This window comes from Rhinolophus sinicus, chromosome 8 (genome assembly GCF_057876585.1).
Source record: "Rhinolophus sinicus isolate RSI-liver-muscle chromosome 8, RSI-T2T, whole genome shotgun sequence".
In the NCBI taxonomy this organism is placed as follows: Eukaryota; Metazoa; Chordata; class Mammalia; order Chiroptera; family Rhinolophidae; genus Rhinolophus; species Rhinolophus sinicus.
The window spans coordinates 38,812,223-38,836,038 of record NC_142508.1 but is presented as its reverse complement, the minus strand read 5'-3'; the positions used below and the strand labels follow the sequence as shown (position 1 = coordinate 38,836,038).

The 23,816-nt window shown below is 50.5% G+C and overlaps 2 protein-coding genes across 8 annotated transcripts in view; one reads left to right on the top strand and one right to left on the bottom strand.

Moving 5' to 3' along the window:
- LIG1 (DNA ligase 1) overlaps positions 1-2,390 on the bottom strand; it is a 33,914-nt gene extending 31,524 nt beyond the window's left edge. For 2 of the 5 annotated variants that reach the window (XM_019752619.3, XM_074316172.2), the window contains exon 1: positions 1,987-2,166. Coding sequence is in view for 2 of the 5 variants with exons in the window: in XM_019752616.3 (XP_019608175.3) it covers positions 1,976-2,371 (396 nt within the window). In the remaining 3 variants the exon portion in view is untranslated. Of the gene's footprint in view, positions 1-1,975 lie in introns of all 5 variants that reach the window. The other 3 variants (XR_012490562.2, XM_019752616.3, XM_019752617.3) reach the window with 3 other exon arrangements.
- On the top strand, positions 2,162-19,534 carry ZSWIM9 (zinc finger SWIM-type containing 9). 3 transcript variants are annotated; one of them, XM_019752621.3, is made up of 4 exons: positions 2,162-2,300; positions 3,500-3,775; positions 9,072-9,384; positions 16,642-19,534. In XM_019752621.3, exons 2-4 carry the CDS (start codon positions 3,510-3,512, stop codon positions 18,826-18,828), a joined length of 2,766 nt encoding a protein of 921 aa, XP_019608180.3. In that variant the 5' UTR covers positions 2,162-2,300; positions 3,500-3,509; the 3' UTR covers positions 18,829-19,534. The 3 variants fall into 3 exon arrangements, with proteins under 3 accessions (XP_019608180.3, XP_019608179.3, XP_088656195.1); XM_019752620.3 differs by having other exon boundaries at positions 2,299-2,430; XM_088800069.1 differs by lacking the exon at positions 2,162-2,300 and adding an exon at positions 2,749-2,941.
- Positions 19,535-23,816: the final 4,282 nt, after the last annotated feature.

Genomic DNA, 23,816 nt, shown 5'->3' with positions numbered 1-23,816 from the left:
GTCAAATCTTTCAGAATGGCTTACATCTCTCTCCCTGCTACTTAATGTACAAAAACGCTCCACAACTCCAGGATGATGGGCATGCTTCTGTTTCACCTGGCACTGCTGGTGCTTCAGACGTCATGCCCCAGGACCTGGTGTTTTCTTGCTAGCAATGGTCTAATAAACCCTTTTGTTTAAAAAGGCTCTAAGGGCAGCTGGTTAGCTCAGTTGGTTAGAGCGCGATGCTCTTACCAACAAGGATACCAGTTCGATCCCCACATGGGCCAGTGAGCTGCGCCCTCCACAACTAGATTGAAACAACTACTTGACTTGGAGCTGATGGGTCCTGAAAAAACACACTTAAGAAAAAATAATAATAAAAATAAAAAATAAACCTTTAAAAAATAATAAAAAATAAAAAGATTTTCAGCCGTGGAAGTTAAAATTTGTTTAACAACAGGGACTTTGTCTATTTTTTCAGTGATATGGCCACAGGGCATAAACAATGCTTGGCACTGAATACACTGGCACATACACGTCTTTGATTACTAAAAACTGGGGTAACAAAAACATTACTGAAAAACGCAGGATTCATAGGCAAGATCTTTCAAAACCTGCAGGCCATGGTGATAAGGAGTGATGTAAAAGGGTCTTTAGTGGTGAATGGTATGAGGATGACAGGCCAGAAGGCGCAAGACTGCATTTCTTCTGGTTAATGAAAGCTCACGTTTCCTGACCTGTCTGCTCCCCGAGTCACACTCCATCCCTGTGAAATTTTTTACACGTTTCCCCTAAGTATGCTACTCTCCCTCATCCTTTGAGGCTTAAACAGCTCAGCATCCCTCAAAAGACACCTGAAGAAGCTGAGACAGGAAAGGGGCAGTGCCTGGCCCAGCCCCACATAGCTGGTCCATGATGGATACAAAAAATGGAGGATGCCAGTTCTGAGAACCACCTAGGATTCGTGTTTAAAATATCCCCACCCCACTCCCTGACCAATTGAACCAGAAGCTCTTGGGATAGAGGGGAAATCTGCAGGCCTAGCAAGCTCCCAGTGGATCCTAAGGTAAAATTCAGGAGGTCTTAGGCTTGACTTTCTTGCCTTTCCCTCATGCTTCCTTCTCAGGCTATAAAAGAAGTCAGAGATTCTAATGTGATGAAATGGGGATGGAAGCCAAAGAATGATGTCTTTAACCCCATTTTCTGCTCTCTCCTCACTGATGCCCCTCAGCTCTCACATGCTAGTTTCACTTTCCAAATGTTCCTCTCTTGTCCCCGCCAAGTGCCCTCTCCCTTCTAAGGACATCAAGATCCACCTCTCTTCCCTCCCCAAGCTCCTCTGGCCTTCCCTCCACCCATATGGGCAATAATAAGCCCAGACCTTTCGGCCACCGTCTCCTTGGCCCCATCCCTTTAAATCTCCTTATGGACCCATCCCTTCCCAAACTCTGGCCTCCTTCTTGCTGTCCAGCGCACGCCTTCATAGCCCTTCCCTTGGCTCCACTCCCTCACCAGGTATACACAAGGCCAGACCTCTCCCTAGCCAGAAGGTTCCCGACCTTTCAAAAAGCCTGTGCCTAGACCTGGACCTTACCATTGACCGCTCCCTGGGCCCAACCCTTCAAGGTGACCCCGCCTCTCTTTCAACTTTTTTCTGGCCCCGCTTGCTGTTACTTACCCGTAGCACATCCCCTTTCCGGTGGCCGGTATCCCCCAGGCTTTTCCAATGTTCCCCGGCCCCAGCACACCCCGCCCTAACACGCCCCCTTCAGGTGGCCCCGCCCCTCCAGGCCTCACCTTAAACCCACTCAGTTCAACTGGCTTCAGCCCACGTCTATGTCCTACCTGACCCTGTCCCTCCAGCGGCCCGCTGCCCGCGCCCTCCTTCACCGCGCTCAGGGCCTCCTCAACGTCCCCCACGCCCACTCCACTGCAGCCGACGGACCCCGCGAAGCCGTGGGCCCCTCCGCTCCGCCCGGACCGCTCCACTTGCCTCGCGCCTACCCGGTGCGCCACAGTTCTGGGCGTCTGAATCGGAACCCCTCGGCGCTTGACTGAAGTCCCAAATTCGCGCCACGAAATTCGCGCGCAGACTTCGGCGGCTGGGGGCGGGGCCGAGCCGTGGGGCGGGACCTGGGAGACGTCCGCTCCGTCGCGGCCCGGTGGACGCTGTGAATTGTAGTCTCCAAGGCTGGAGGCTGCCAGGAGAGGGGGTGAAGTGGGGCGAACCCTCCCCCAGAGCACGCTGGGAAATGCCCGTGGCTTCCCTTGCTCTAAGCCGAGGGATGTGGTTGCGGGTCTCCGGAGTAACTGGCGAGGTAATAAGATTGCGAGGAAAGCCGCTGCGCGAGGCACGGCGGGAAGAGAGGCGGGAGGCCGCGCGGGGCATCCCGGGAGCAAGGGCCTCGGCGCGGGGCACTGTGGGAGGTGGACACCGCTCCGGGGCGGGTAGGTGAGTGGGGAGGGGCGGAAAGGGTGCACCTCTGGGGGAGGGGAGAGGCACAGCTGGGTGGGACAGCAGGGATGGGAGGGGCCGCGGCGGGCGGAGCTGGCAGGGGTTGGAGAGGCGGGAGCGGGCTGATGGGGCTGCACCAGTGGGGAGATACAGCTGGACGCGGGGAGCATCTGGGATGATGAAGCCCATCAGAGGACGATGGGCCAAATCTAGGACGAGGATGCACCTCTAATAGTTGTAGATGGGAGGAGGGGGCCACAGCTGGACTGGGGGAGGGGAGCGTCTGGGTAGGAAGGGGCCATAGACGAATATTGATGACACTTCTGAGATACTGGCCACAAGTGAAAGGGGCACACACCTGTAGGGGTAAAGTACATACTGGATGTGGGGAGGACATTTGGATATGGAAGCATTTCTGGGAAGCAGGGGCCATAGCTGGATGTGGCGACTTATAGGGGCCACATCTGGGGGATGGGTTACAGCTGCATATCGGAGGACACACAGGTGCATGAAGAACATGACTGGGGATGAGGGGTCCATGACTGGATGTAAGATCACATCTAGAGATAAAGCATCCTTAGAGGTGGACACAGCTGGATGTGGGTTACAGCCAAGTGTAGACAAATGGAGGGAAGAGTTATACATATGAATGGGGTCACTAGATGTTAGTGCCACATGTGGGTGACACTTCTGCAGGGAGAGGAGGTCTTAGCTGGAAGTTGAAAACACGTTTGAGGTCTCTACAACTGAGCTTGAGAGTCATATTTTGGAAGAGGGGCCTCAATTGTACCAAGGGGACACATCTGCATAGGAGGGAACTAGAGTTGGAATTAGGGATCAGGATGACAGGCTCCAACAGTCCCTGGAATAATGCAGGGGGTGGGAGGAAGCCAAAGATGGGGTGCAGGTTCATATCTAGAGGTTAATGAGGGTGCATCCTGCCCCCCATCCCACCTGGATAGAGGCGCCAACACCGAAGAGGCAGGCCAAAAAATGGAGAGAGTGGGATACCTCAGGTGGGGATGGGTCTAATATCCACGTGTCCCCGTCTCTTCCACTCAGGCACCCCAGGATGGAGCCCCCACTTGGCATGGCGGTGGGGCAGGAGGAGCAGGAGCTGCTGGAGCAGGCCTTCTTCTCATGGGCTGAGTTCAGCCGCTTCTTTGACGAGTGGTGCCAGCAGCGGCTGGCTCTCTTCTTCGTCCAGAGCTCCATGCACCTGACGCGCTGCCACTGGGCCAGATTGCCCCCACTCTACACACTCATTGATGTGCTCAAGTACAGCTACGTGCGGCTCGTGTGCAAAGATGTGCGTGCGCCCAGCCGGCCTGCCATGGGGTGAGCTGAACCCCCGCCCGACTGCGTGCTGGGGAATAGGAAAGCAAGGGGGAAGGATAGGCACAAAGCTCCCCCACCCCAAGATTGGGAGAGAGAGATGGCAACTAAAACAGCTAAATGCACCTTACAGAGAGGCTGAGAGAGTCAAGACAGGAAGCTTGCTGAGAATGGGAGACAGAGACCAGGAGCTGGAGGGACAAAGGCGCACACGGTGAAAGATGGGGAGGGGGCTCCACTTACAGATTTTATAATAAAGACCCATAGAGAGACAGAGAGTAAGTGAGATGCACATACCCAATAGACAGAAGGGGGGAAAAAGACACAGAAAATTTGAGAAACGTGGAGAAATGGAGCCAGAGACACCAGACAGAGCCAGAAAAACAGGTGAGAGCCAGGTTTTGTACCCATAGAAGAGATCAGAGACAGAGCTGCAGAGAAATCACAGGACAAAGATAGAAAAGATCCATCCATTCAGTAAATACAGGGCCAGGTCCCATGCTGAGGACTAGGAATATTTCACCGGGGTGGGGGGATGCCCTGCTCTTCAAGAACTTTCAGACTGAGCAGGAAGATTGATGTTATATGAACAAACTCTCATAATGTTACAACAAGGGCAAGTGCAAAATCCAAAAGCAATCTGAGAAACACACCCAGGTGACCAAGGGTGTTTTAATTGACCCCGATTTTGAACTGGGAACGTTCCCCTACAGTATGTTGGGTTTCTAGCTTCTCTTGAACCATGGGAAGAGGCTGAGCCATGTGTGGAAGATGGCCACCCCAGTTACCCTGGGCACTGGCGCTCAGGTTTGCTGCATCCCCCACTGCTTTCTGCCACCTCATACTTAGCCCTGCCACTTCCTTGTTTTGGCTGCCTGGCCCTCGAATGTGCATGAGTTTGAGACCCTGGGTTGGGGAGCCATAGACACGAATAGAGTGCCTAAGGACACAGGCTCTGCCTTCAGGCTGCTTGAGACAGGCTGCACCACTTCCTGGGTGGGTGTCTTTGGGCAACGGACCTCACATCCCCACGTCTCAGTTTTCTCATCTCTGTAATGGGGTTATGGCAGCAGCTGCCTTGTGGGGCTGTTGGGAGCTTAGCCTGAGACATAGACAGGAAGGCACTGACCCGGTGCCTGGAAAAGGAGTTGCAGGAGTCAAGAGCACAGACTCCTGGGTGCAGACCACTGCTCTGCTGCTGATGAGCCAGTGACATTGAGCTAGTGACTTCACCTTTTCTGAGCCTCAGTTTCCTCATTTGGAAAATGGGAGAAGTAATAGTACTGATCTCATGGGTTGGTGAGGATCAAATGAGCTAATACATGCAGGTCGTGCAGAAGCATTCCCAGCACAGAGTAAGCTCTAACAGCATTTCTTAGCCATCGGTATTTACATACTGATTGTGAGATTACTGTTCTTGGTAAGTCACTGCTTCTTCTAGAAACAGAGACTCCAAGATCTGGAAGCAGAACAGCATCAAATGCGCCTCATCACACAGAAATCTAGAACGTTAGAGCTTGCAAGAAGCTTAGGCAGGTCTAGAATCTCTCTTTGTTAACAGAATTCAATTCAAAGTAACACTTACTGAGCATGGACTGTGTGCATGCTCTTTGCTGGGCATTTGGAACTCATAGCTGGTCTCTGCCCTTGAGGAGCTCAGAACCTAGTGGAGGAGGCAAAGACAAAAAAAAAAAAATAGGTGTCCCACACTAGTGAGAGAGAGGTCGAAGAGGGAGCTGATTAGCTCCGCCTGAGAGCTTACAGTGCAGTTCTGGAAGGCTTCCTGGAAGAGGTGACCAGTAAATGGAATCTTGAAGGGTTTTATTTGTTTATATATGTATGTGTGTACAGTATGTAACTTAAACACATGGAACTTACTCTATGTACGCACTGTCTCAAGTTCTCTACAAATATCAGAGGGAGTCAGGCAGGGGGTCTGGAGAGTGACAGGCTATGAAGGGGGCTTGGCCTGGTGACTGGGTGGACAGTGGGATGGTCCCTGGATGGGGAGCCCAAGAATGGGGGTGGTTGATGAGCTGCTTCAAGGATGACTTGGGGCCATCACTTGTGAGCCCCTTATCCCCCTCAGCTATTCAGGGCTTCTGCAGTGTCACAGCCCAGGGACAGCGCTGCGCCACGGTCAGAGGCTGGAGAAAATTAGTGTGAAAGATGTGGCTGGAATGGTGTCAAGGCCCAGAGCTGCAGGGCTGAGTCCAGGGCCTGAGAGTTTGTACTGGGAGCCCTGGGGAGCCCCAGGAGGGCTGTGAACAGGGTCAGCTGTGCATAGTGGCCTCATAGGAGATAGACTAGAGCAGAGAAACAGGAGGCCAGGGAGGCGGCTGGGGTCAGAAAGGCTTTCTTCCCAGCCACTCCTGCCTCCTTTCTCGGAAGTTGCACAGTGACCTCCCCGAATCTCTCTCCCATCTTCCTCTTCCCTGAGCTCAACCTTTCCCAACACACATCAGCCTTCGAAAACACAAAGCTCTTGAGAACCTGAAAGATGAAGAGGACATGGGTGAGTGGAGTGTAAAACAAATAAAAATGATGGTACTTTTAGGAGAAAAAAGATGTTTCAAAAATAATGGCTACTTTTTATTAGCTGTTTACTGAGCACCAGCCCCTTTTCTAACCTCTTTACATAATTTAATCCTCTTATTTAGTCCTCTCAACAAGCCTGTGAGGTCGGTATTATTATTAGCTCCAATTTCCAGATGAGAAGACTGAGGCACGGAGAGGTTAAAGGACTCCCCCAAGATCACACAGCTGCTAAGAGTGGAAAACCAGGATTTGGACCTGCACAGTTTGACCGCAAAGTCCATGTTTTAATTACCACCCTCTGTCCTCCCTCCGTATCTCTCTCTCCCTCCCTTGCCCCTCATCTGGATTTCAGTCATGGATTATCAGTGTGAGAGTTGTATGTGGTGGCACCCTAAAGATTTTTTGGTCCTAGGTGCCATACCGTTTGTTTCTTCATCCAAGAGATTCGTTTTGAACACCGACTATACTGGGTGAATGTTTTAGATGCTGGGGTTTTAGTGGGGGGAGCTCCCCATTCAGTGGGGAGCATACATTAAAGATGGCATCAATCAAACCATCGCCCCATTGTGTGACAGAATCTACCTAACCTGGAGAGGGTAAGGAAGGCCTCCTGGAGGAGGTGATGCTGACTCTGAGTTATGAAAGACAAGTGGGAGTTAACTCGATAAAAAAGGGAAGAAGGATGTTTCCTGAAGAAGGAAAGAACTTGCAGTAGGTTGGTGGCAGTGGGAATGGAAAAAAGTGGATGGTTTGGGGAGTTTAGAAGGCATGACGGGCAGGACTGGGTGTGGGTGGTTTTGACAGGATGACTTGTATGCCTGGGTGCTTGGGGTTCATACAGTGGGATCCAGTCATTCACTCATCACATATTTACTGAGCACACCCCCCCCAGGGCTGGGGGGCTGTTCTAGGTGGCAGGTAAATGAAACAAACAAAAAGTCCTGCCCCTGTGGAGTTTACATTGAAAGGTAGGTGGCATTACTCCCCAGCCAGGTGGAGGGACGTTGCAAAGCGGAGTGTTGAGGCTGCAGTAGACAATTATGTGAGATTCTGGGACCCTGGAGGGGATGTGCTAGTTCTGCCGAGATGAACAGCCTCAGAGAAGCAAACTTTTCAAAAGTGTAACACACGTTCAGAAAAGTTTACACATCATATGTGTGCAACTTGATGAGTTTTTCCCAAATCAAATGTACCTGTAACCAGCACCCAGAACAAGAGACAGAACATGACCAGTGCCAAGAAGCCCCCTCAGACCCCCCACAGGGTTAACCACTCAAGACTAACCAGTGTCCATCTATTGCCAGCAGAGGTTAGCTTTACCTGCTGTTGAATTTTCTATAAACGAGAATCATGTGGTGGGTTCTCTTTTGTGTCTGGCTTCTTTCACACAGCAGGTTTGTGAGATCCATCCACGTTGTTGGGGATAGTAATGGTTTGCTCATTCTTGTTGTTGATTAGTATTTTATTTTAGGAATATGTTACAACTTAATTTCCTACTCGGTTGTATATTTGGGTTGTTTCACGTATTTGGCTAATACAAACAGTGCTGCTATGAATGCTCTAGTACAATCCTTCAGTGCCCATCCTCGGACATTTGTCTTGAGTGGAATTACTGCTCACATGGGAGGCTCATGATCAGCTTGAGTAAGGCTGGCCACGGTTTGCTTTCCAAAAGCGACGATACCGTTTTACATTCCCGTCAATGATGAATGAGCGTTCCGGTGGCTCCACATCCTCAGCAACACTGGATGTTGTCAGTCTCTTTTATTTGGTCATCCTGGCGGTGTGTAGTGGCATTTTCTTAGGGTTTAAATTTGTATTGCCTTGAAGCCCAATGAGTTCGAGTACCTTTTTGAGCATACAAAGTTCTAAAACATAGGAACCTATCTCTCACTGTTGATAGGTACATAAAAACACATGCAGCAGTGCTAAGTACCCCGTTTGGGTCTTGGCTGCCTTTGGAGACAGAAGGAGGGGTCTTTGTTGGGGCAGGGTTCACAGAGGGCCTCAGCTTTCAATTTTGTTATTGCTACATCAGAAGCAGATACAGGAATACCTGAAAGGTTTTTTTTCTTTTTTTTTTTTTAATTAAATTTATTGGGGTGACAATTGTTAGTAAAATTACATAGATTTCAGGTGTACAATTCTGTATTACATCATCTATAAATCCCACTGTGTGTTCATCACCCAGAGTCAGTTCTCCTTCCATCACCATATATTTGATCCCCCTTACCCTCATCTCCCACCCCCCACCCCCCTTACCCTCTGGCAACCACCAAACCATTGTCTGTGTCTATGAGTTTCTGTTTCTCATTTGTTTGTCTTGTTCTTTTGTTGCTTTTGGTTTATATACCACATAAGGTTTTTTTCTTAAACTTGTTTGAGGTAAATATAATAAAACATTCATTCACTCTTCATAGAGGTGGGGTGGTGCGTACAGAATTACAGCCAACACATAGGGTTCACCGTGTTCCAGACACTGTTTTTAAGTGCTTTCCATACTCCAGCTCTTCTAATCTTCACGACAACCCTACGAAAAAGCTAGTATGAGTATAACTTCCTTTTTAACTGAGGAAACTGAGGCACAGATACCTGAAGTGACTCACCTGAGGTCAGAACAGCTGGCATATTCTTAAGTCCCTCTACTCTTCTCTGTGCTTGAGACTAGTCTTAATTTCAAAACATAATAATGATAAGGAGAGAGAAGGAAGATGAGGGAAGCAGGGTGATGTGACTGCAGCCGCGGTCATTCCTCCCGCAGGCACCAGGAGGCTGGCTGCCCTGCCTTCATCATCATCAAGCTGAGCCCACTGCGGGACCGCCTCGTGGTGACGGAGTGCCAGCTGACCCACTCGCACCCCGCCTGCCCAATCGAGTTCGCCTACTACTTCCGTCCGGGCCGCCTGCTGGCCAACACCTGCCTGCCAGTGCGCACCACCAATAAGATCTCCAAGCAGTTCCTGGCCCCCGCCGACGTGCACCGCCTGCTCTCCTACTGCAAGGACCGTGACCACAGCATCATCGACACCCTGCGGGTGCTGGAGGGGCTCTTCCACACCGACCCTGAGGCCAAGGTGGGGTCTCGGAAGAGGCAGGCCAGGGGCGGGTCATTCATTCATCCATTCTCCCACTCACCCATTCACTCCTTTCATTCCTTCCTTCGTGCATTTATTCAGTTAGTATTTACTGAGGCATTGAGGGTGCAGCAGCCAACGAGAGGAGACACACGTGGTCCTTGCTGGCAGAGAACTCCCCCCGGGAGCACAGCCCCGCCCACTTGAACTTGCCGCCAAGATGGAAATGGTCTGTGATTCTGCGCTGCCCAGTAGAGTAGCCCCCAGCTGCAGGTGGCTATCCGTCGCTAAAAATGTGCCCATTAGGACCGTGGGCCTGGATTTTTAATTTTTTTTATTGTAATAAAAATGTAAATAGCTAATAGCTATTGACCGCCTTGCAGAGATAGCTGCTAGTACCAGCTTGCAGTTGTAGTGAGAGAAACCAACAATAGACAGACACATCCAAATGTGATGTAATGTCAATAGGGTTGGTGCTAGCAAGAAAAGGATTCAAAGTGATGGGAAGTGCTATTTTAAAAAAATATTTTTTAAACTGAGCTACACATATAGAAAATGCACAAATGATAGGTAAAGAGTTTGATACGTGTTCACAAAGTGGAAACAGCCCTGTACCCACCACCCAAATCAAGCATGAGATGGAAGGGTGCTGCATCACATGATGTGGGGAAGGACAGTTAGTTGATCCCCATTCTGCCTTCAAAGGGAAGTGAGTTCCAAGCAGAGGGACGAGCCAGTGCCAAGGCTCAGAGGCTGGAGCAAGCTCCACGTGCTAGAGGGACAGCAAGAATTCTCCAGGACGTAGCTCTGCCACTTTGACCCAACTTCAGGGCTGGGGTGGATGTGGAGCGAGGAAGGAAGGAGAGGAGAAGGCAAGAAAACTGGTTTCTACCCTTGGCTGTGCTTCTCTTTCATGCATGGAGGAGGTCCCAACTCAGGGTAAATGAGGAATGAACCCGAGGGGGAGATAGGGAGAGTGCTCAGGACCTCATTCTGGAGGTATCCCCAGAATCATAAATACCACGGCTGTGGCATCTGGGTTCAGAAAGATGGAGGATTCATCCCAACATAAGTGCTGTATCTGTCAGGTCACTTTTATTCTCACTTTGTTGGCCAAAGCAAGTCACATGACCCTGCAAGAGGGCAGAGAGGTGGGAGAGCCAGTTACTTGGCAGACAGCAAATGACCACAGGTTTGTAGAGGACTGGCCAAGGGTTTCCCTGAGCCCTGTCTCAGTCTGATGCCATGTTTCCCCTGCTGAGGAGTCACACAGACCTGTCACAGCTCAGTCTCAGCCTTTTTCTCTTTTCATGGCTCCCAAAAGGAATGTTCTCTGTGCACATAGTCTGTTTTTACATCAGACCAGCCAATTTCAGGTGATACGGTAACAGCCAGAAATTTGATTTTATTTGTATCACCATATGCTAAAAGCTTTGTACGCATTCAAGTTGTGCCATTTACTGGCTGCAGGGTATCCAGTAAGTTGTGAACAAGTTATCGAATTTCTCTGAGCCTCAGTTTGTTCATCTGTAGAGTGGGGATAATAGATACTATTTTATAGGATTGTTAGGGTTGTTGTATAAGGATTAAGAGAGTGTGTGTGTAAAGAACGGTGCCCAGAAAATAGGAATGTTTTAGCTATTTAGCTATTACTTTTATTCCCTCGTTTTTCTTTGGAAAATAGGACCATTCTGATCACGTGTTGTATAAAGAGATATGCTCCCCTGTGGGAAGAGGTTGGATGAAAGTATCACCTGGTGTGGTCTCTGACATTCACACTTGTGGAATCCTCCATCAGTGGTCAATTCATCCCAGTGACACCAATTTGTGTGTCTGAGATGAAACCTGTACTCGTTTGGGTCCTCAAACCTCCTCGCGGGCTGCTCCATCTCCACCTGTGCCTCGCCATCCATTGTCTTTCAAACCAGAAGCCTCTGCATCAGGCTTGCGTGGTCACGTCTGTGAAGGCTGGGGGTGGGGGGAATAGTGGTCATGAGCACAGACCCTGGACCCAAGCTGCCTAGGTTCAAATCCCAGCTGTGCTGCATACAACCCGTGTGGCCCTGGGCAAGCAACTGAGCCTCTCTGTGCCTCAACTTGGTAAGAACAGTACATATTGTACAAGGTTTTGTGAGGATGGAAAGAGTTAATGCCTCAGAACTGCCTGGCACAGAGAAATAGCTTCATGTGTGGTGTTCATTTTCCTCAGCATGTTACATACTGAAGTGATAGGTATTTCTTCATCTTTGGTTTACAGGCTGTCTCTTCCCACTCTAAGATGTCATAATGACAGTGACCCTTGGTGCCTGAACTAGTCATATATTTGCTCAGTAAATATTTGATCGATGTATTCATTCATTTATGTATCCTCTTCCTTCATCAAATGTGACCACACCCCTTGTGCATCACCAAAATATCTCCCCCCACTCATTCCCTTCTCTTTTGTTAACCATTCTTAATGATCTGACTTGACCCCCGGCCCCACCACTTGTTAGCTCCATGACCTTGAGCAATCACTCCCCTGGTGCAGGCGGGCTCCCCAAGACCACCCTCAGGTTCAGTGAGGACTCAGCTCAGCAAAGCTGTGACATCCGTGCTGCAGTTTATTACAGTGAAAGGATACGGATTAGAATCAGCAAAGGGAAGGGACAAATGGGACAGAGTCCGGGAGAGACCAGGCGTGAGCGTTCAGTTGTCTGTCCCAGTGGAGTCATGGACAGTGCCTCATTCCCCCAGGGACGATGTGTGACGACGTACATGAAATATTGCCAACCAGGGAGGCTCAGCTGAACCTTGGCGTCCAAGGTTTTTGTTGGGGTTCAGTCACATAGACATGACTGCCAGCCTGCGTAGCTGACCTTAGTCTCCAACCCCTCCAGAGGTCACGCTGATCCAGCGCCCCGAGGCCCCCAGGTAAACAAAGACACTCTCATCACGCAGGACATTCCAAGGGCTTAGAGCAGGGGTGTCCAAACTTTTTTCAACGTTTTTCACCAAGGGCCATATGCGGTAAAATACACAAACAGCAGGGCCACTCACTCAAGGTGAAGTATGTATTGCCTCACCTGGTTTATTTAAGTAAACTAAATATATTTTTGGAATTTGCTGCGGGCCAATTAACAATGGATTGCGGGCCGCAGTTTGGACACCCCTGGTTTAGCGGCTATCTTCCAGGAGCCGGGCAAGAACCAAACCTTTCTTTGGAATGTGCGGGATTTGGATCACACAGACCTGCTGAGTTAACCCTTTACTGTGTACCTGGAATCATTCAGCCTCAGTTTCCATGTCTGCAATATCAGGAAAATAATGGTCCCCTCCAAGCTGTGACTCCCATCAATCAGAGAGCCCCACGCCAACTGCAGTCCCATTAGCCTTTCTCTTTAGCACGCCCTCCATGCTCAGGTTATAATAATAATAACAACAGCTGACACTCAATAAACACTGACCTCTTTCCAGGCACTCTTCTACATGCTTCATGTGGATTAACCCATTTAATCCTCATAGTGACTTTACGTTAATGCAGTTATGCTCCCCACCTTTGCAAATGGGAACAGCTGAGGCAAAGAGAAGTTCAGACACTTTCCCGAAGTCACACAGTTGGTGTGCAAATTCACATAATTATAAAGTAGAATCTGGATCTGTATCTTTATGATCTGGCTCCAGGGTCCAGACACTCTTGACTATTCAGTCATTGGGCCTCTCAGCTGAAATTAACACTAGTTGTGCTATTACTTACGGACACTCGGCCAGTCCAACAGGGCAGGACTCGGGCTCGCCTCAGCCCCTTTTCCTCAAGGCCTAGCACAGTGTCAGGCACACAATAGGTGCTCAATAAATGCCATTAAATGAACAAATAGCTGTTCACAAAAAGCTTCTGTACCCTCTTTACAGAGGAAACTCAAGATCATACATCTAAGTTTTCCCTTTAAGAATGGATATCAATTTCTAATTAGTCGAGTGCTTGTCAGCCCTGGACAAGTCTCAAGGCAAATACATTTTGCAGTGTTTGCTTTTCTCTGATTCCTGACTCCCAAGGAGAAAAAGAAGGATTTACTTAATACTATAGAAACATGTAAATTCTTTCAACCTATTATACCTATCACAACTTTTTTTGAGATATAATTGACATAACATTATATTAGTCTCAGGTGGGACATGACTTGATATTTGTATATATTGTGAAATGATTGCCACAATAATTCTAGTTAACATCTGATGACGTCTATCTTTATGTTAATTTCTAGACAGTGCTGTCAAATAGAACATTCTGCAAAGATGGAAATGTTCTAGATTTGTGAAATCCTGTAGAGTAGCCACTGGCGTCGTGTGGCTGTTGGACACTTAAAATATGACGGGTGTGACTGAGGGATTGAGTTTTTATATATTTCAAAATCTCAACCTAAATGTTAACAGTGGCGTGTGGCGAGTGGCTAACATATTGGACAGAGCAGTTCTAGACTGAAACTTCTGCTGAGATAAATTAAATCATAAAATAGGTGTAAAACTTAATGACAGTTGAAAAAAATTATAGTGGTGTTGTAGTTAATTCAGTAGTAAGTTTACTCAGCGTTTTCGTAAAATTTATTGAATTCCAATACTATTTTAAGATGCTGAGGGTATGATTTCAGCAATAGGGAAGAAATTTCTTTGCTCTCTTTGGATTCTACTGGACTTTTTTTTTTCCTTGAGTTTTTTTCCTTGAAAGCTGAGAACTATGCACTGCTTTGCAGCTGCTCTTGTAGGATGAGATCAGAGTATGGCGGAATGGTTTCAGGAGATATCTGTACTTAAACTGTATTCGAATCTAGGCTCCGCAGCTGTGGGTCAGCTCCAGCAGGGACTGGCTGAAGGAGCCCTGGCCACCTGCCTGGTAGGCGGAACCCTAACTCAAAGCTAATGCCCCCGTCCCATTAAGTGGCTTTTGAGACCAGGGTGGCTGAGGCCCAGGTGAGCCAGAGAGACAGAAGATGAGGTCCAAGGGCCTGATTGCCCAGCTCACAGCAAGGTGTAAACTCTGGGTGTGTAGTGGGAAGTGTGATGGGAAGTCCTGGGAAAGGTTTAGAAGCAAGGGAAGGATGATCTGATGGGAATCTTGAAAATGCCCCTCTGGCACCTATCTGGGGAACAGACAAGGGGGCTCAAGTGGAGACAGGCAGCCCAGTGAGGAGGCGCCTACAATAATCCAGGTGAGAGATGGAGGCTCCAACCAGGGCGGTGGTGGTAGCCGTGGGGGAGGGGAGAAGTGGTCAGATTCTGGACTGATTTCGAAGGCCGCTTCTAGGACTTAGGGATGGCTTGCATGTGGAGGGTGGAGAAAGAGGGGAGCCAGGAATCAGCCCTGAGTGTCAGGGCCTGAGCTATGGAGTGGATGGTAGAGCCCTTGATGGACATGGGTGATCGAGGACAGGCAGGTTGGGGGGAGTGAGAAGCAAGTGTGGCTTTGGGCCGCTAGTCTCACGGGACACGTGAGCTATCCAAGGGGTATGTTGCTGTAGAGGAAGTTAAGTAGGTGGATCGGGAGCCTGGAGATACAGAACTGGGAGGTATTCGCGTAGAAATGGTGACAGCTGTGTGACTGGATGAGCTCACCTTGGTGGAGCCTACAGATGGGAAAGAGGAGAGGGCCAGGTTGGGCTCTGCGACATTTAGAGGTGCAGCAGTGGAGGGCCAGCAAAGGAGGCTGCAGAGGAGACACCTAGGAGGAAGGAGGGACACTGGGCATTTTCAGAAGCCAAGAGAAACCTGTGTTCTAGAAAGGAAGCAGGGTCACCATCCTGAAAGCGGCTGAGAGCTCAAGACTAATTGTAGCTGGGAATTGATACATGTCAGTCATTGTCCCAAGCAGTGCACACAGATGATCTCATTTTGGCCTCACCGCGATCCTGTTAGATAGGTGTTATTATACCCATTTTGCAGACAAGGAAACTGAAGCTAAAATGCGAGGGAAGTCACTTGCTCAAGGACTCATGGCTAGTTAGAGGACAAATCAGACTGTGTTCCCTGAGCCTCCGTTCCAGAGATGTGGCCATTAGGTGTCACCGCACACTCAGGCGCTCGTGTACTCACTCATTCGGGATGTGTTGAGCTGCTGCCCTGGGCCAGGTGCCATTCAGAGCATCAGGGGTGCAGAAGTGTAATGCAACAATATCCTTGTGGGGTTTACATCTTAGGGAGGGCAAACAGGCAGTAAGCAAATCAGCAAATAAAGATGTGACATGCTTCTGGGTGGTAAGTGCCATGGCTAAAAGGGGCTAGAGAGAGCTGGGGTGTTTGCTTAGTGGGGATGGTCAGAGAAGACCTTTATGAGGAAGTGGTCTTTGAGCAGAGATGATAATTATATTAATAATGAAAACTTCGAGAGCACTTACTATTCATTGAGTGAGTATTGTTGAATAATAATATCATTTGTGCCAAGCAACATTCTCAATGCTTTAATTGATTTCATCCTTTTAATCACAGAGATACTCTCATCATCATCATTTTATAAATGAGATGGAGGTCAGGGAAGTTGCTGGAAGCCACACAGCCCCGAAGTGAGGTCTCTGGGACCTCAGCCCAGGCAGTCTGGCTCCAGAGGCTCTGCTGAACCTGACTCTCCAGACATGAGGGTGTGAATATTCAGTTCCTAGAAGGGGAAATTGGGGAACAGGACGTTAAGAAGGAAACTGAGGCACAGAGAAGTTAAGTCACAAGGTTAGAAAGTGGTGGGGCCCTGGACTCAAACCTCAGCAATCTGGCTCTGTGGTTTATGCGTTTTCTTACTAGACCAGTGGCTTTCAGACTTGAGCGTGCGTGGGAATCTTCTGAAGGGCTTGTCACAATAGATTGCTGGACCCTGCCCCGGAGGGTCTGACTTAACAGGTCTGGGTTGGGCCTGAGAATATGCATTTCTGTCAAGGTCCTAGCAGCTTATGCTGATGCTGCCGGTCCAGAGCCCACATTTTGAGAACCACTGCCCTAGACTGCCTCTCAGCGTGTGAAAGTATGAAAACCTCGTTCCCAGCGGGGGAAACTGAGACTCAGAGAGACTGTCTAGTGTCCAAAAGTTAGTTATTAGATGGTGGTGCCAGGATCGCAAATTCAGGCAATCGGCCTCCAGAGTTCTGCACTGCCTCCTGCCGGTCAAAAAAAAATACATGCATGCCCACGTGAATGAATGGATTGCCATTTCCCCAGAGGGGGAAACCAAGGTCGCGGAGCTGGGGGTGGGGGGCGACCTCGGTATCCCCTGACCTCCTTCCCTGGCCCCGCCCGCAGGTGAAGCTGGTGTTCATGGAGAACCAGGCGGTTGTGGAGACCGTGTTCTTCCTGACGTCGCGCACTCGGGCGCTGCTGCGGCGCTTCCCGCGCATGCTCCTAGTCGACCGGCTACCGGGGCTGCAGGGCGCGCTGGACCTGCTGGTGGTGCTGTTGGTGGATGGCCTGGGCCGCGCGCGCCAGGCCGCCTGCTGCGTGGCGCGCCCAGGGACGCCGAGCCTACTGCGCTTCGCGCTGGCCTCGCTGCTGCAGAGCGCGCCAGATGTCAAGGGCCGCGTGCGCTGCTTGACTGCGGGGCCCGAGGTGACGGCGCAGCTGCCTGCCCTGCGCCAGTTGCTGCCCGGCGCCCGTGTGCAGATCTGCCTCGCGCAGGGCCTCGAGACGCTCTTCAGCAAGGCGCAGGAGCTGGGCGGCGTGGGCCGCGAGGACCCCGGCCTCTGGCCGCGCCTGTGTCGCCTGGCTGGTGCCTCGTCCCCCGCCGCCTACGCCGAGGTGCTGGCGGAGCTGCGCGCCCACGGCCCGGCCGCCTTCGTCGACTACTTCGAGCGCGACTGGGCCTGCCGCCGCGACATGTGGGTGCGCTTCCGCGCCTGTGAGGCGACCCGCGACCTGGACGCGGGGGCCCTGGTGCGCGGCCACCGCCGGCGCCTGCTGCGCCGCCTCGGCCCCTCGCGCAGCATGGCGCAGTGCCTGCGCGACCTGGTGGCCATGCAGTGGGCTGATGCGTCCAGAGAGGCGGTGCCTGATGGCCCCGACAGGGGGGCGCCTTGGCTGGAGGGCGAGCCGGGGAGGGGAGCCCAGGTGGAGAATGAGAGGATGAAGGGCCTGGAGAACGCGGACTGGGGAGGGGCCCCGAATGAAAGAAGTATTTGGAGAGGCTTCCGGCTGGAGAAGGAGTGGGCCAGAGAACTGGAGGCCGGAGACTGGGGAGAGGCTCAGCTGGAAAGTGAGAAGGGAAGAGGGTTGCAAATCCGATATTGGAGAGGGGTCCAGTTGGGTAACCAGAGGGTGAGAAGGCTAGAAGGGAGAGTGTGGAGAGGGTCCCAGTTGGAGAATGAGCACTTCAGAGGGCCAGAGATCAGAGCCTGGAGGGGGGGCCCATTGGAGGGTGAGAAGGATTGGGGACTGCAAGATCATGTCTGGAGAGCGTCCGAGTTGGAGAACCAGGGGCTGAGAAGATTGGAAGGGTATACCTGGAGAATGGCTCATTTGGAGGATGGGAGGATTAGGGTTCTGGAGACCATAGGCCAGAGAAGGACCCGGTTTGATTATGAAGGGGCCAGGAGTCTAGAAGGGAGCACCTGCAGGGGTGCCCAGTTGCACAGTGAGAGGACCAGTGGACTGAAAACCAGAGACTGGAAGGGGCCTCAGATGGAGGCAGAGAAGGGAGGGGAGCTGGAGGTCAGCAACTGGAGGGGGATCTATTTGGAGAAGTCCCTCGAGTTGGCCCCTGAGAATGGAGACCAGAAGGGTCCCCAGTGGGGAGATGAGAGGCAGAGAGGGCAAGAAATTAGAGAAGAGAGAGGAGTAGTGAGATTGGAGGTCAAAAGAAGAAGGGACCTGGAAGACATAGTTCTGGTCCAGCTAGGGGACACATGGGTGACAGGCCTGAAGAATGGAGATGGAGATGGAGCCGGGTCTAGGGGCCCCAAGAGTAGGCAAGGAAAGGAGTGTGTGGACATAGGAGGGAGGTTTCTAGGGCCGGGGAATAGAGTTATGTGTGGCACCCCTGTTGGAACTGTGTTTGAGAGTGATCCAGAATGGGCAGTAACAAGGAGAGTCTACCTGGCTACAGGGGACAGCCTGCAGGAAGGAGGTGAAGGAGAATACCCACGGGAATCAAAGAGGCCTTGCTGCCCCTTGGGAGAAAAGGAGATGGACTGGGAGCCCCTGGCCAAATTCCGAGCAGCCTGCGGGCCAGAGCTGGCAGATCTGGTGGCCGAGGAGCTGGCCTTTGCCAGGCAGCATGGGACCCGGGGTTTCCACATGACAGGAGCTGGCTTTGCCCTTAAGGATGGCACCTCAGACTTCTTCCTGGACGGGGACCTGACACGCTGCAGCTGCTCCATCCATGCTGCCCGGCATCTGCCCTGCCGCCACCTCTTTGCGGCACGCCTCCTCACTGGGGCAGCCTTATTCCACGTGGACCTGCTCAGGGACTACTGGGGGAGAGCACCAGAGTCCTGACCCTCAGGCCCCTGCCTGCCACCCTCCACTGTGGGGGAGGGCATTCTTTGATCCCAAAGATAATAGGGCTGAAGCCAAGGAGGCCACCCCAGTTTCTCTGGCCACCTCCTGGGTCACCCGTGGACCTCATCTTGGCAGTTTGCCACTCTGGGTCCTAGGGGAAGTTGACAGTGGTCTCTGAGGTCCTGAAGCCACAGGTGTGGAAGATGGCAGTGGCCAGGGTGGATTCTGAGGGCTTCTTCAGAATATGAGGAAGAGGTACTACAGACAGGGTCAGGCTGGGGCAGAAGGAAGAAAGGGACAAATTGAAGGAGGGGAGGACACCAGACCATGGGGAGGGCCTGACAGGAGTAGACTGGTCAAGTCCAGGGAGTGCAGAGGGTGAAGGGAAAAAGCAAGGAAGAAAGTAAGGACAAATGAAGGAGAGGCAAGGGTGGGAAAGACAAAGAGGAAATAGAAATGGAGGAGAAGAGGAAAAATGGAGACGATATGAGGAGAAGCAGAGAGAGGCAGGAGAGGAGAGGGGGTTGGGAGGAAGGAAGGAGACACAACAAAGGAAAGGTGTGAGAGATGGAGAGACAAGAAAAGAGTGATCTGGGGGCACTGGGAGTCTGTAGGAATGGGCTTGGGGCTCTCCAGCAGGGTTGGGGAGCCATCTGGATTACTGTGCTTCAAGATTGGAATAAAACAGTATTATTTTGGTTTCCATGCTGAGTTCTTGCTTCTGGGGGAGGGTCAGAGGCCCAGACCCAAAGGGAAACTGAGATGGTCCAGCATTCCTTCATTCTTTCAATAAGGCCTATGGAGACCAGATGGATTGAAGGAGCCAAAATTGAATCTATCTCCATGGCAGCACAGCTTCATTCTGCGTGATCCTTGAACCTCAACACGCCCCATGTGCCCAGCTCAATCCCTTTAGGCCTCCACTCAAATGCTACCTCCTCCTAAGTACCATCCCTGAACAGTCTGTCTAAAGAGTCCTCCCACTCCTCTTCTCAGCAGTATTCTTTACGACACTTAACCACCACCTGAAATTATACCACATTGCTCTTTACCAGTTTAGCACAGTGGCTAAACTTATTGAGAATGAAACCAGACTACCTTGGTTCAAATCCCAGTTCTGTTACTTACTTGCTACTGTATTTCCCCGAAAATAAGACCTAACCGGAAAATAAGCCCTAGCATGATTTTCAGGATGACATCCCCTGAAGATAAGCCTTAATACATCTTTTGGAGCAAAAATTAATATAAGACCCGGTCTTATTTTCGGGGAAAGAAGGTATGTTACATTTGATTGCTTATTCTCTCTTCATTACAGTCTGAGGATAGGTGAATGAGCCTGTGTACCCGTGTCCTAACATTCCACTTCCCTCGAAAGATCTCAATTACCTATTAACATACCGTTTTCTCCAATAGTCTGTGTTCACCATTTTTATTAATAGTGAATCTGCCGCCACCAAAATATAAGCTCTATTTTATTTCCCATCGTCTCTCCAGCATCTAGAACAGTGCCTGTGGCAAAGCAAGCATTGAGAAAGATGAAAGAATAAAAATGGCAGACTGGCTGGTGCTTCATTATGCATTCTCGTTGCTGTGGTGACAGACAGTCGAACCTGCCGGACGATTCCCAGTTTCCATAACCTTGTACTCACCCATTGGCCACCTGTTTCTCCGGCTGTAGCGGCCAGAAAACTACAACTCCCAGTTGGCTGAGCGCCTTCCTGCTAAAGTCGGGCGCTTGCGCAGTAGAATCTGCTGTCCCGGCGCTCCACCTGAGCGCTCAGTGGGGACACTAAGAATGGGGACAAAGGAATAAGGAGAACCTTTTGCTCACTGAGCTTTGTAGGGCCCCCTCGTCTCAACCAGTCGGGAGGCTTTTGGGTTTCTCCATTTTGGCGTGAGGGGGGGCATTCCGGTTTCCATCGTGCCTGGACGGGCTCGTACATCAGCACAGAGAGAATTGCTGCAGGGCAAACGGAAGGGAAGCCAAAGGGGGCGTTTCCAGGGTAACCCTGGAGCCGAATGGGGAGGAGTAAGAGCTATGAGTTTAAGGATATCATTGGAGGAATTAGAGTAACAGCCAGGAAAATGGGGTGCTCATGGAGGAATGGAGAGTGTGATGGATGGATCGGTTTGAGATAAGGGGAGTTGGGGTGATACTAGGGATATTGGGGTGTTTTGAAGACGTGGGAGTGTTTGGTGAATTCGTGTGTGTTAGGGTAAAATTCAGGGAATCAATAACGCAGTTAGACTTAGCTAGTTTGCAGTTTAACTCACCGCAAAGCTCGCTCTCTAGCCACCTGTAATTAGAGTTTCTTTGCAGTTTGATCCATCCTGATATTCATTTGTTTCCTGGTTGTTTCTCCCCTCACTGATTAACTGAAGAACTCCGTTCCCTTTCTCAAGGCTGCCCACACCTCGTTAATTAACAACATCCTAATCTGGAAAAGAGCAATTTCTTTTTTTTTTTAAGATTTTATTGGGGAAGGGGAACAGGACTTTATTGGGGAACAGTGTGTACTTCCAGGCCTTTTTTTTTTTCCCAAGTCAAGTTGTTGTCCTTTCAATCTTAGTTGTGGAGGGTGCCGTTCAGCTTCAAGTTGTTGTTCTTTCAGTCTTAGTTGTGGAGGGTGCAGCTCAGCTCCAGGTCCAGTTGCCATTGCTAGTTGCAGGGGGCACAGCCCACCATCCCTTGCGGGAGTCGAACCGACAACCTTGTGGTTGAGAGGACACGCTCCAACCAACTGAGCCATCCGGGAGCTCAGCGGCCGCTCAGCTCAAGGTGCCGTGTTCAATTTTAGTTGCAGGGGGCGCTGCCCACCATTCAGCTCAAGGTGCCATGTTCAATCTTAGTTGCAGGGGGCAGAGCCCACCATCCCTTGCGGGACTCGAGGAATTGAACTGGCAACCTTCTGGTTGAGAGCCCACTGGCCCATGTGGGAATCGAACCGGCAGCCTTCGGAGTTAGGAGCATGGAGCTCTAACCGCCTGAGCCACCGGGACGGCCCCAAAAGAGCAATTTCTTAATCCTCAGGCGCCCAGACACCGGACACTGGAATCCAATTTACAACTTCTTGCAGCTTTTACTGGTGACGCATTAAAGTCACAGGCCGCTATGGCCGAGTCCGAGTCCAGAGTCCGGAGATAACATGGTCTTCAAACAGACCAGACCCCTGGAAGGATGTCAGCCCTCCAACCTGCCTCACTGACTCCCCCTTTCCTATACAAGAAAAAGCTAACCTGCAGTCAGGCGCCGCTGTGGATCAGGCTGCCCTGGCAAAGGAGTCCACCAGGATTTCTCTCTTACCCTGTGGCTCAGCAGCCGTCCACTCTCAGACTCTGGACTCCGCCCCGGTGACCCCTCCCCCCCTCCAACCCCACCCCCCCCCCCCCCCCCGCCGGTGTTTCTCACCTTACTACCCAAGGCAACCGTCATCTTTGGACACTGCCATGGGCATTTTCTCTGTCGTGTAGGAGACCCTGCTCACTGCGCCATTTGTCATGCAGGGAGGCCTGCGCGGTCTCTGCTCCCGCTCCCCACACAAGAATACAGGACATGGTGAGGCCAAAAAGGAACACCCACGGAGCCATAGATGGGGGAGTCATACCACTATATTCTCTCTGGCGGCACTATACTCTCACTGGAGGCTGGATCCACACTGTCCGCAAACCGCCATCCACACTTGCCAGCCCAGCCGCCATCTTCTTGCTAGCCCCATTCTCTCTCTTCTCTCTGCTAGCGTAGCCACAGCAGTTATATTGTGGCCAATGGCTCACTGGTTACAGCTGACGGCCAACTAGCCACAGCTGATGGCCATTCAATCACAGTTAATGGCCATTTACTACCTGAGCCAGCACCTGTCTAATGTGAGGCCGAGAGCCTGGAAACTACTTTCTGAGGCTCTGCCCCCACATGTCTCTGCCCTAACTTTGATAAAACTTCCTTTGTAGAATCTGTGAGTGTTTCACATTTTGTGAATGACCAGGAGTTAATTCCATGCCATGGAATAAAGGGATTTGGGGGACATTGGAAACATTGGTATGCTGATAGGTAATGGGGATGCTTTGAGGGAAGTGGAAATGCTGTAGGGAAAATTAGGATGTTAACTCATGCACCACTCAGAAATTATCTGTAGAGCTCCTGTTTAATGTGCCAGGCACAACTAGATTTTAGAAATACGGTGATGAGCAGGGCAGACATGACTATAGAAGTATTTGGGGTTTTACTATAGAAGGGTTAGAGTGTTCTTGGAAAAGGAGGGTGTTGTCTTCCAATGAGAGAACTGGGTGATTGAGAAGAACTAGAGCTATAATCAGAAGTTGAAGGTTTTACAAGGGAATGGGGAATTATGCCAATTAATTCTGGCACTATTTTAGAAGACCAACTAAGTACCATCTGGCAAGCCCTGAGGATTCCTTAGTAAGCAAAGTCAGCATTATGGATAGGTTTGCCGGATTTAGGGGGAAAGCAACTCATTAAATTCAAATTTCACAACGCATAGCATTTTAGTTATTTGTTGTTTATCTGAAATTCAGTGAGGCATCCTGCATTTTTACCTGGGAACCCTAATTTTGAGGAATTGGGGAGTTTAGGAAGAATGGATTCCTATAGGGTCTAGGACATTATAGAGTAATTGAGTTGTAGGAAGAGGAGCTGGAGATGGTCAGGAAAAGTAGGAGTGTTGAAACCAACACTAATCAGCACTATGTGCCTGGGGCTGTGCTAAGTGCTTTTGTTTTGAAAAGCTTTTTATTCTGGAAATTTTCAACCCTGTCCAAATAATATAATGAAGTACTTCACCATCTCTGCTTTATATGAGCACTGCATTGAAGCATTACCACAGCCCTATGAGGTAGCATTACTGTTATCCCCCCCACTTTACAGATGAGGACACTGAGGCACAGGGAGGTTAAATAACTTGACCAAAATCAAACACCGGAAGTGGCAGAACCAGGAGTTGGACCCAGGCAGCCTGGTACTGGAGTTT

Coding starts and splice junctions, on each gene's coding strand:
- ZSWIM9 (XM_088800069.1), top strand. CDS start 2,820: ATGTGGGGAGGACATTTGGATATGGAAGCATTTCTGGGAAGCAGGGGC. Junction 2,942..3,499: donor GCATATCGGAGGACACACAG/GTGCATGAAGAA, acceptor TCTTCCACTCAG/GCACCCCAGGATGGAGCCCC. Junction 9,385..16,641: donor ACACCGACCCTGAGGCCAAG/GTGGGGTCTCGG, acceptor CCCCGCCCGCAG/GTGAAGCTGGTGTTCATGGA.